The 12,822-nt window shown below is 31.8% G+C and overlaps 1 protein-coding gene across 4 annotated transcripts; it reads left to right on the plus strand.

Moving 5' to 3' along the window:
* The first annotated feature begins 259 nt into the window (after positions 1-259).
* On the plus strand, positions 260-4,843 carry LOC123889220 (acyl-CoA-binding domain-containing protein 5-like). Of its 4 annotated transcripts, none has more exons than XM_045938704.1 (9): positions 260-669; positions 1,357-1,884; positions 2,114-2,179; positions 2,647-2,813; positions 2,910-3,051; positions 3,165-3,252; positions 3,327-3,730; positions 3,822-3,926; positions 4,035-4,843. In XM_045938704.1, the coding sequence occupies exons 1-9, from the start codon at positions 535-537 to the stop codon at positions 4,317-4,319; spliced, it is 1,920 nt and encodes a 639-aa protein (XP_045794660.1). In that variant the 5' UTR covers positions 260-534; the 3' UTR covers positions 4,320-4,843. The 4 variants fall into 4 exon arrangements, with proteins under 4 accessions (XP_045794660.1, XP_045794449.1, XP_045794526.1 ...); XM_045938493.1 differs by having other exon boundaries at positions 272-669; positions 2,907-3,069; XM_045938570.1 differs by having other exon boundaries at positions 273-669; positions 2,910-3,069.
* The last annotated feature ends 7,979 nt before the right edge of the window (positions 4,844-12,822 follow it).

Here is a 12,822-nt window from a genome sequence, read left to right on the forward strand (position 1 = left end):
TAAAATACAGTAATTACATAGAAATAAGAGACAAACGTGCGTCAAGCTACACCGTTAACCTACTTTTAAAATTGTAAGAAAGAACTTCACACCAAATATGATCCTACTCAATTCGAATATTAATTTTTACGATAACGCGTAATATTATCAAGTACAACAAAAATTATACTACAGTACTAATGAGACTAATAGTATATTTATACAGTACTAATGTGGAGAGAATTAATAATAAAAATAGTACTAATTAATAATGTAGTATTGACAACAACCATCTTGTGTTGCTGTTGGTTGGCAGTGATTTAGACTTGAAAGCTCCCATCTTTTCATGTCTATTGATATTGATAGTTGATAGATAGTATACAATACATACATCACTTCTCTTCTCTTCCCTTCTTCTTTTGACTCTCTCTTCTCCCTCCTTATTATTTCATCATTTCATTGTTGTCAAGCACTTTCTTCAACTTATATTCAACTCTCTCTCTCTCTCTCTCTCTCTCACCACAGCAGAGAAAAAAAATATCAATAATATTATATATGGAGTCTCTTCTTTCTGAAAAAACTCCTAAGAACAAAGCAATGTGGTTCTATCCTAAGGTCTTAGGTTTCAATCCTTCTCAAAGATGGGGTCACTCTGCTTGCTTCTCTGGAAGGCTTATGTATGTTTTTGGGGTATGAATCAATATTATTTATTCAAAAATATACTATAGTTTTTTATTTATTTATTTATTTAATTATTATTATTTTTCAAAAGTTTTTTTTTCTTCTTTGGACTGTTTGGAGTACTGTCCTTCTCATAATTTTCATTCTTGTTATATGTTTTTGGGGTATGAATATTATTTATTCAAAAATATACTATAGTTATTTTATTTATTATTTATTTAATTATTATTATTTTTCAAAAGTTTTTTTTTAAAAAAATTCTTTGGAGTACTGTCCTTCTCATAATTTTCATTCTTGTTATATGATTAATAATTAGTTTTTTATTTTTATTTTTATTTTTAACTTCTCTGCTTTCTTTCTAGCTATCTTTAGTTAATAACCAAAACACTTTCTTCTCTGAATTTTAGTTTTTTCCTAATTTCTCTCAGCACACATATTTATCCTAGACAAATCAACTCAATTCATTTTTCTTTCTCTAATTAGTGCGACAATATGTTTTTTTATTTCCAATTTCCAATCACATTTTTTTGCTTTCTTAATAAAGAAAAAAATACTCACATTTTCATTCCTCTCCCATTTAATTTAATTTAATTTTTATGACCGAGTAACAAAATGTTACATGTGTTTCTCTTGTGTAACCAAAAAAAAATGTAACATTTGTACTAATTTAATTTTTTTAATTTGATTTAATTTTAGGGGTGTTGTGGAGGATTGCATTTTAGTGATGTACTATGTTTGGACCTTGACAAAATGGAATGGAACAAAGTTACTACAACAGGTGAAAAACCAGGTCCTAGAGATAGCCATAGTGCTGTTCTTGTAGGACAAAAAATGATAGTTTTTGGTGGAACAAATGGTTTCAAGAAAGTAAATGAAACTCATATACTTGATCTTTACACTAAAGAATGGATTAAGCCTAAATGTGAAGGGACACCTCCTTCACCAAGGGAAAGTCACACTGCTACACTTGTTGGTAATGAAAGATTAGTGATTTTTGGTGGTAGTGGAGAAGGTGATGCAAATTATTTAAATGATTTGCATATTTTAGATCTTAGAAGTATGAGATGGAGTTCTATTGAAGTTAATGGTGATTTACCTGTTCCTAGAGATAGTCATTGTAGTCTTGCTATTGGGAATAAGGTTATTGTTTATGGTGGTGATAGTGGTGATCAATATCATGGTGATGTTAGTTTGCTTGATATGGAAACAATGACATGGACTAGGGTATTTTTTTTTCTTCTCTTAATCTCATAATTTACTTTTTTTGGTGTTAACCCTCTGGTTCCTAGGGGAAGGAGGCCATGATAATCTGGAGTTCGGCCGTGAAGTCTGGCTAGGAAATTGTTCTATCTAGGAATCAAACTCTTTGTTCTTATGGAAATGGATCCTAGTGACAAAAAATCATCATTTTTAATTTAATAATGACTTTGTTTGATTCTTTTTTTTATGACAGTTGAAAAATCAAGGTTCTTCACCAGGAGTCAGGGCTGGTCATGCAGCAGTTAATATTGGAACTAAGGCAAGTTTCCCTAAATTAATAGTATAATTTTATTTTTCAACTTTTCTTTTATTCTTACAATTTATAGAACAAGTTCCCATATGAAGGGTACTTTTGATTAGAATGCAAATATTTTTTACATGAAGATTGATTATAAATATTTTAATAAGTGTCGGATTAATTACTTTTGCTTATAATTGAGACCAGAAAGAGTATACAACACTAGCTAACTGACGATGTGCCAATGAAAATGTAAATCATGTATATGTTGTCCTTGTCCGTCCATCAAAGAGTCTTTTGTTGGACTAATCTACTCGCTGCTCTCAGATTTGAGCGATTGGATTAGTCCAAGTGTCCAACTACTATAACCTCTGGTTGGACGGACTACAAAAGAGGATGAAAATCTTTATTAGATCGCAATTGGTCAATAATTACTTTTTAAATCTTACCGATAATTAATGAGTAGATGTTGTGATGATTTATTTCAGGTATACATCATTGGAGGGGTCGGAGATAAACGTTATTCCAACGACATATGGGTGTTTGACATACACTCTTGTTTATGGACTCAACTTGATATACACGGTCAACATCCACAAGGGAGGTTTTCTCATACCGCTGTTGTTGCAGACACTGATATTGTCATATATGGCGGGTAGGTTTCCGATCAATTTAGCCTTACCTTATTCCTTAACCACCATGGCAAGTTTCGAGAGTTTCGTTCTGATAGCCTGCTTTTGTTTTGTAGCAGGTGTGGTGAAGACGAGCGTCCTTTGAATGAATTGTTAGTGCTGCAGATTGGAGCAAACGACATATCCGGGTGCAAGGTTTTCGGAAGTTATTGGAATCAAGAAAAGAAGACCATCCTTGGAGGTGGAGCAGATGCCAACACGGTAAAAAATAATACTAATGTACTAACATTTGTCTATCTGATAGAATACTCGGTAAAAAAAATCATGTAGCAATTTGTTTTTGAAAAATGATCTAACAATGTGTTTTGAACCAGAAAACTCCGCGCATTGGTAATAATGTCTTAGGAAAATGGGGGTATGCAGTTGCATCAGAAAGAGCGCAACCGTATCAGTTTGATTCAGGTAGGTTAAATATCGTTCATTCACGCGTAAAAGATGACTCGAGGATTCAACTTAAAATTTGCAATGTTATGCAGGAACATCACAGCAGAAGAGGAGGAGAATTGCTGCTACAAAGGTGTGGGATGTTGAATCAGAACAAGAAGAACATTCTCTTTCACTATCCCAACATTCATCTCCGTCTCAATCTGATCATGAACAGACTCCAGGTCAAAAACCAAATGCCTCTTCCGTCATGGATTCTCAGCGTTATCATCGAGTCAAACTCGTTAATAAAACTCCAAGCACTTGTCACCTTGATAATTTCTTAAGTAACAAGAGATTTCTTAAGAAATGCACACCGATGAATCAACAAGATCTTCATGTAATAGATCATCAACCAAAGCAAGAACAATATCTTCATGTTGATGACGATAAAAAAGGAACTCGACACCAAGCTTTAGAACCGAAGCCTGCCAGCCGAGGACACACTCAGCAGCTGGTGAACCCTTTGCTTTCAAATTTTAAAATTTCTACTCAAATGAGATTTTCTATGTCTTTTATGGTGTTTAACTCTTGATTTTGAATCCTAGATTGGTGCTGAAGTTCGCGGAAAAGTTGACGGAGCATTTGATTCAGGTTTTCTGATGACTGCAGTTGTGAATGGAAGACTTTTCAGAGGAGTTTTATTTGCACCAGTAAGCTTATGAACTTTGCTTCAATATAATGTCACATTTTTTTAGTATATAGTACAAGTTTTGTATTTCGTAACCAATTTATGTAACAAATGAATAATAATCTATCAGGGAGCAGGAGTAGCCGAGCCAAATTGTTCTTTACCGTGTTTATTTCCGTCCACTCAATCTCTCATGAACTCGAATCATGTGGATAATTCAAGGGATTCCGAGAAAGTAACTAATTGTTCGCGTTCGGAGTCTTGCTATGGCTTAAGGCAACCGCTACATGCTCTACCGTCTCCAATCATGAAAGGCGCTGCTATTGTGTCCTTACCGGAAGAACATAAAATCAGGAGTGACCTTCAAGGGTTGGCTTTAACACTAGGAGGGCCTGCAAGTGGAAATCATGTTTGATCCTAAGGTGAAATGTTGTTGAAGAGGTTTATAAGGTTTATGTAATTGCTATGTATTTTAATGGCTATGGTTTTCTAGGATCAATCATAAGCTATGTAATTGTTTTTTTTTTCTCTCTCTCTCTCTCTCTTTGGGAATAAGTCCTGTCTCCCCACGAAATTGTATCCTCTACTGCCCTTTCTGTTATGTCATCTCTACCGCTCTTCATCCAATGACAAATGGTAAAAGAAACAGTTTTAAAGAGAGGGAAAAAAACACGATTAGACAATTGAGATGATGGCAACACGGGCAACATGAGAGGATGAGCCGGAGAGGATCCATATCCATCTCCCCACACCATACAATGGTAACTTAGATATTTACTTATGTATGTATGTATGTATGTACAATGTATCAACAAGACAATTCCTGCTTATTGGTCAACAGCTTTGGAGAATTTTACAAAATATTTCAAATTGTGCTTAGGATGGAACATGTGATGTGATTATGATAAATGTGATTGGGAATCTTAATTTTGATGGAAACTATGTTCATAGCAAAAATAATTAATCCAACATTAATATCAATTGGTCAATATCACAATATCAATTGCTTTAGTAAATCCAAACAAAAGTTTAATCAAGCACAAAGGTGACTAGAAGTAGCTGAGAAATGGTTAATTCTTTGGGAATATGATTGTTTCTAACAGAGACAATATAGATTCACAAAAGAAAAAGGTTAATTTGCTACTACATGAATTTTGTGTTTACAAGAATAATACATCTTTTTCTAAAGTTTTTTTTAGTTAGTGATCTTTACTAGAGAACTCATAATGTACATACAAAATGAATTCTCTCTTGTCAATCGAATTGTTTTTATACGCAAGAATTACATATACCTGGCTAATAATACATCATCATTGTGTGTACAAAAATTTGAAAATATTTGAGGACCGCGGCCACCCTTGGCCTCTGAAGTGGCTCTACAACTGGTGTCAATGTCGTGTCTGGATTGTAATGTTTCCGTTAGATTATGAATAATCATACCAAGACAATATTGTTAATGTAGTACAACAAGTCTCGTATATCCTACCTTAATTTGTTTGTTTTGGTGGTACCCCACAGCAACAACTCAATGTTCCCTAACATCATTACATAATCAATGATTTGCAATTAAAGATTGATTAAGTAACTAAGATTAAGAAACGTGTAAAAGTAATATAATTTGGATACAATGAATCAATCTCTTTAGTGAGCAGTGAAGCTCCTTCTTATTCAAAATAGGTGCTCCAATGTCTTATTATGTGATCATATTCATTTCTTTGATGTGATTTTGCTTACTATAGTATACAGGTACAAAAATACAATGTGGAGACTTAACAGTAGAAAATAATCACATGCTGATGCTTGGTTGTGATAAGGTATACAGTAGTAGTTAAAAATAAAAGTGCATCAAGTGTCAAGTGTCAACTTAAACAGTAACTACCACGTTGTAATGTGTGACTCAAAGACAAGAGTAAATATACATAAACATACTCCTACATACATGCACACCACTGCACATATTACCTATCATCCATGTGCCTCTTCATTCATTCAAATTAAAAAGGGTTACTGCTCATGATACAAATACATGATGCCAGGCTTTGCCCAACATGAAACAGTCGCTGCACTATTTGTCAATAATTTTATAATGAATACGATTTTATAAAATTTATTGTTGGATTGAAAGTTTATATCATATAGATTATCCATACAAATTTTTAACGAAATTAAAAATCGCTAATCTTGATGAGTCTCAATAATATTTTCAATTTTTTTGAAAATTTGTATGGATAGTCCGTATCATATCAACTTTCAATTCATCGATAAATTTTATAAAATTCGTATTTATTATAAGGTTATTGATAAGTGGTGCACCATGCACCACTTAATCAACTATTTCATGTTAGACTTCACTCAGAATAGAGTTTCTCTAACATGGAAGACCACATTAAGTCTTTCATGGTACATCAGTCGTTAATAATATTATAACAAATACGAACTTTATAAAATTTATAGTCAGATTTAAAGTTTATATCATGAAGATGATTTTCAAATTTGTATATATTGAAATAAGACACCTAGCTCTTATTATCATTATGATGATGATGATGTGGTGGTGGTAGAGTAATACTGTAGTATTGGTAGTAGTTGTTGAAATTCTCGTTGTGTTGAAGCAGTGAATACTGCAGAGCACTGGTGGATGATACAGAGTCGTGGTACGAAGGATTTGAAGAGGAGGTGGGAGTGGGCCTCTAAAGTTAAGGATTTACAAAACAGAAAATTTCCCCCGTGTATCCCGCGGGATACTGCACTCCTACACTACATATCTAATCTTAATTTAATCTATAATATTGCAACACAACACAAACAAACAAAAATCTAATCTAAAATAGTACTAGTCTCTATTGTGAATTTACCTTTTTTTAATTGTTTTTTTATAGACCATGAAAAAATTCTCAATTCCTTAATCTGATTTTTCTTTCAATACAAAAAAAAAATATAGTCACAGCCGAATATAAAATAATTACAACACAAAAACATAACATAGAAATTTCAAAATCGAAGAAAAAATCACATAATATCGTCGTTAAACCAATTTCTATAGATAAAAAATTCTTGAAGTAAAGAAATTACTTATTTAGAAATTCGGTTGTCAAAACCGACAATCAGATAATAAACACTATGTGAAAATTATTACACCACATAAATTTCACTCTCAACCACCCATAATAAGGAGCAAATCTTGAACACGTACTGCTTTCCAACATCCAAAAACTACTTTTTCTTTTCTGGTCGTGTTAAAACCAATTACTTGACTCCTCATCGTATCTTTTTTGGTAAAAATAATTGCAATTACCAGTGATTCCTACTGGCCTAATAATAGTTCATAAGTCCAAACATGTGTCAATTTATATATTTATCGTACATAAAGGGGGGCCTAAGCCAAATGCTTTGTTTTTAAAAATGTGAATACATCATAGTTTTTCATTTAATATATATATAGTTTTAGTCCACATATTTGGTCCACTAGATCGTCTAATCAGGTTCGGGTGTCAGTTATGGCATCAAGTAGTATTAGTTGATTCTCAATCGCATTTGAGGGGGGATTGAACTGTATCTTCCCTACCAAGTCCAACGTTAATCGTCACTCGATCAACTAATGATTGGTAAAATAAAAAATACATCAAAGTTATTAGTGAATTTCTGAAAATATTAACCCAGTAAATTAAATGTGTAAATCATCAATTTTGAGATAGAACAAAAAAGGGTTACATTATGGAGAAAGTCTCGAGCATGTGTTGTTTTTACACCCAAAAATTACTCTTTTTTTTTTGTTATGTTAAAACCAATTACTTGGCTCCTCATTGTATCTTTTTTTGGTAAAAATAATTGCAATTACTTGTGCTTCCTAATGGCCTAAAAATAGTTCATAAGTCCAAGCATATGTCAATTTATATATGTATTGTACATAAAGGGGGGAGGGGGGGCATAAGGCAAATGCTTTGTTTTAAAAAAATGTGAATGCATCATCGTTTTTCATTTAAATTTTATTATTATTTTGGTGTGGTTTTCACTACTAGTGTCTGGTCCACTGAATCGTCTAATCAGGTTCAGAAGTCAGTTCTAGCATTAGATGATTTCAGCTCAGTCTCAATCTCAGTACCAAGTTCAGCATCAATCCTCACTAGACCAACTAATAATTGGTTAAAAAAAATAGATCAAAGTTATTAGTGAATTTGTGAAGATATTAACCCGATAAATAAAATGTGTAAATCATCAATTTTAATATAGAACAAAAGAGTTACATTATGGAGAAAGTCTTGAGCATGTGTTGCTTTTAAACATCCAAATTAAACTACTTTTTCTTTTCAGTCATGTTAAAACCAATTACTTAACTCCTCATTGTATTTTTTTTTGGTAAAAATAGTTGCAATTACTTGTGATTCCTGATGGCCTAAAAATAGTTCATAAGTCCAAGCATATGTCAATTTATATATTTATTGAACATAAAGGGGGGAGGGGGGCCTAAGGCAAATGCTTTGTTTAAAAAAAATATATATATAATCTTTTTTTTTTGTGGTTTTCACTACCAAGTACCAACACTATTTGGTCCACTAGATCGTCTAATCAGGTTCGGACGTCAGTTCTGACATCAAGTTGTTTCAGCTAACTCTCGATTGCAGTTGCGGGGGATCGAACCGTATTTTTCCTACTAAATCCAGCATCAATCACCACTAAACCAACTAATGATTAGTTAAAAAAATACATCAAAGTTGTTAGTGAATTTGTGAAGATATTAATCTGATAAATTAAATGTGTAAATCATCAATTTTGAGATAGAGCAAAAGGGTTACATTATGGAGGTGGCTCTGTCGTTTTCCTTGTCTTCATTGTGAGTTGATGTTGCAAAATGAAAAAGTCACTCTGAATGATACTCCCTCCGGTCCTTTTTATAAGGAACACTTTGAAAAAATCACACAGACCAATGAAGCATATTTAACATAGTTATTTTCATTTAATACACTTATAAATTTAAATTTATTCCATGTATACCCTTATTTAATTACTCTTTATTCAACTAACTTACTTATTTTTAAATTTTCTCTCATAATAAATAAGGACATAAGTGAAATTGAACATTTAAAACATTTGAAAATTGGTCAAAGTTTCTTATAAAAAGGACCAAATTTTTTGCCCTAAGTGTTCCTTATAAAAAGGACCGGAGGGAGTATCAATTTTCAAAATTTTGCATGTAACGATGATTTTAGGAAATATAGACATATTTATTTTACCATCCTGAGTAAAAAAAACAATTCAATTAAAAAACTTTTTGTTCTTTTTAATATTAATAATTTGTAACGATAACTACAATCTCTGGAACCTGGATATCTTGCATCTGTAAAAAAAAAAAAAAGAATTTGTCGTGGAATCACCCTAATCTATGTTATGTTACGTTGTAGTCAAACTCGATGATTGATTTAAGATCAAATTGTTTTTTTTTTTTTTTGACACAAATTTAAGATCAAATTGTTAATAATGCACACTTACAATTAATAAGTTAACTTTAAATGATTGATAATTACTTAATAGGAAAAATATATAGCTGAATTACTGTTAATCTACATTAAAAAATATTAATTACTTTTATTTAAAATTAAAATAACATATTAATCTGCAAAAATATAATTAGGTTTGTAATGTCACTGGTGTAGAGACGTGAGCCCAGGTTGGATGGAAATGGGAATGGGCCACGCTGGGTCGTTATCAAGAGTCCAATCTACCCATTTTTTGAAATTACTTACTGCAGTATAAGTATTGATACAAGTTTTTCTGACGAAAATGTATTGATACACAAGTTGAATATTTATAATTTTAAGTATGATACTATGATGTAATAAATCGTAGAAAAAAAAGTATGATGTAATAAGATGAATGTATTATGCTTTAAAAAAAACGAATGGTGGTAATCTTAACACATAGTATTATATAAAAAAATAGTAAAATATAAAACACAATGTTACATAGTAGTCACATTTTTCTACTATACTATATTATAAATATGAAATTTTCACCATGATTAATCGTAACTAATCTATGTCGGAAGATTTACGAGACAATATTCTCCGCTTTTGATCAAACTTTTTCACATGCATAGAAGCAGTTAGAAATTAAACTCCTAATTACCTGCTTAAGAGTTATAAGTAGATCAATTTATTATGCGTCACATTTATGTCTTTATATTATTGTGATTTTTTTTTTCTTTTGCTAAATTAGAAAAATTTAAGATAAGATGGTAATCACTAAATAACATAAAAGTTACAAATAATAAAGTTCGGTTATCAACAATGGATTGCTTCATAAAGTTTACCTCGATGACAATGTCAAAATTATTAAGTTGTGTGTTTAATTTTTAGGTAATCTCGTAACCGATGTTTGATTTCTTAACACCCTCCTCACGCTTAGGGTTTGGAGCGCGGATATAAATGGTGGATGTCCCGATCGAAAACCCAGTAGTAGGAGGTCCAGCAGATCGTGAAGAGACATACCATCTTAGAATGAGAGTTGAGTTGGCCTAACTTAACTCTACAAAACCAATTTATATGGTAAGAATTGTCTGTACTTGTAAAAACATATTTAGCTCCTCTCGCAATCGATGAACAATGTTGTATTTCTTAAATATTAGTATTATTATTATATGAGGTTTTATTCAAAAATACGAAAGTACGTAGTATACTACTAGTATTGAATAGTGGTATACTATACTGGTTTTGAATGAGTGAAAGAGAAAGAGGGGGGTTAGTATAGTAAGTAGTGAATGGTGATGTGTGATTGATTGAATGTGTGAGTGATTGATATATTGTGAGTGTTTTTAAGATTGAGTTGATGAGTGGGTTGAATGAACATGATAAAGAAAAATAAAAGGGGCCCTTCCCTGCCTGAGAGTGAGTTGTATACGAGTAGTACGTCAAAGGAGATGCTTTATTTATTTTATTATTCATTCAATTTCTCTATTATTGTTTTTTTGTTAAAAATTGACTGTGAAATTACTTTAACACAAATACAGTAGTACTAGTATCAATGATATACTGTATGTTGACAAGACTACTGCACCTCTTTTATACAGAACAGAATACTACAGAATTTGCATCCGTCATCCACGACCCTACTATTCTATGCCATAACTCAAGACACTTTTCACGGTCTCTTCTTATTTTAGCTCTAACCACTGTTATTATTGTTATATTCAACCTGAATTCACATCCCCCGACCCTAACCACCCCAATCTTAGTTTACCGAGGAAAACTCTACGGTGTGTAAATACAATCGATGGAGGATTCACTACTAGTAGTACTACTACTATGGTAGTAGACTTTACTAAATTCTAATTTTGTTATCTCCAAAAACAAAATTAAATACAATTAACATAAAAATGTATTTTTACTTATAAAGTGTTACGGAAGGAGTATTTAGTTAAAATATATGTATTTAAATTATAGATTAGTATTTTTTTTGTTATGGTAGGTTTCGGGCTGTTCGTAACCCGTATGAGTTAGCTATTTTTTTAAGGGATATTTTGGGTTACATTATAAAAATATTGGGTGGTTTTATAATGGGTCTTGGGTTAAAAAATTCGGTTTATACTGGGTTGGTACGGGTGAGTTTGGGTAGAGGAAACTTGACCGACGGTGTCCGAAATTCGTCCGCATGAGTAAATCAAAACGCCGAATCTAAGCTCTTCTCACGTCTCCTCTTCACACTTTCTCACTTCACCTCAAACCCACGAGGACCTAAACATTTTGAAACCCAAAACTTGATCATTCTTCATCTTGTTTGTTTAACTTCGTTGAAATCAAAAGTTATATTTTAATTTTATTTGAGATTTTAATTTTTTTTCTTACTTTTTATGTCGATTTAGAGTTTTTAAGACTTTCTTTTTGTGTTTGTTTCATAATTCTCTCATATCTAGTTGCATATTTTATAGATCTAAACTCAAAATTTTGGGTTTGCTATCGTTTTTATTTTATTTTTCCATGTCTAACCGCTTCAAACCGTCCGACAACCCGCTTAAACCGGAAACCCGAACCCGTGAAAACCGTTCTTCATTTTTCGGGTTGATTGAGCCTTATTTTTTTACTCTACGATTTAGACCGGGTGACAACTTTGGGCTCAAACCCGTCCACTGTCCACCCCTAGGTAAAGGGCGCTACACCAGAAGCATTCTCGTGATATAGTTTACCGGTTATATATATATATATATAAACAATAATAAATAACAAAAAAATGTATATATATACCTATTAGAGTCAAAAAAACTATATACGTATTAAAAATTGAAAATTTTGGTGTGACTATAGTCACACTAAGCCCCTATGTGGATCCGTCTCTGTTCACAAGATGAACATTTTACAAAGTCTAGAATCAAATTGAGAGGGCACTAAAAAATCTTGTACCATCATTTACCTATCTTATTACAAATTTTTCTGTTTCATTTTTGTCCCCGATAGACATAATATTGACACGTTCTTAACAAATTTTGAACAAATACAAACGTATAAAAGCTTGATATAATAGATGAATATAACATGGATACATCTTAAATATAGAAAAAAAAATCATAATTTTGATATTAACATGAACATAAATCGGTCATCAGAGACAAACAACAAAACAAAAAATTATGAAAGAACAAAAAAATTTCATTTTTATTTTTGGGCCAAATTTTTTATTAAACCCTGCCTAATAATAAGTCATCTTTATTTAGAGCTACCTATACAGTATAACCCCCACTTGATTTCTAAAAAATACACCAACTTCAGATTTTATCATTAATACAAAATAAATAACCTCAAATTAAGAATTTTTTAGTCATTTATTTTAAGAGGTATTTAGGAAATATATGAGGTGTGAAAAGAATTCCCTTTTGGTTCATTTAATATCTTGGGCCTTAAGTACAAGTAAATCATTTTGGGCCGATTCAG

This window comes from Trifolium pratense, linkage group LG1 (assembly GCF_020283565.1).
Source record: "Trifolium pratense cultivar HEN17-A07 linkage group LG1, ARS_RC_1.1, whole genome shotgun sequence".
NCBI lineage: Eukaryota > Viridiplantae > Streptophyta > Magnoliopsida > Fabales > Fabaceae > Trifolium > Trifolium pratense.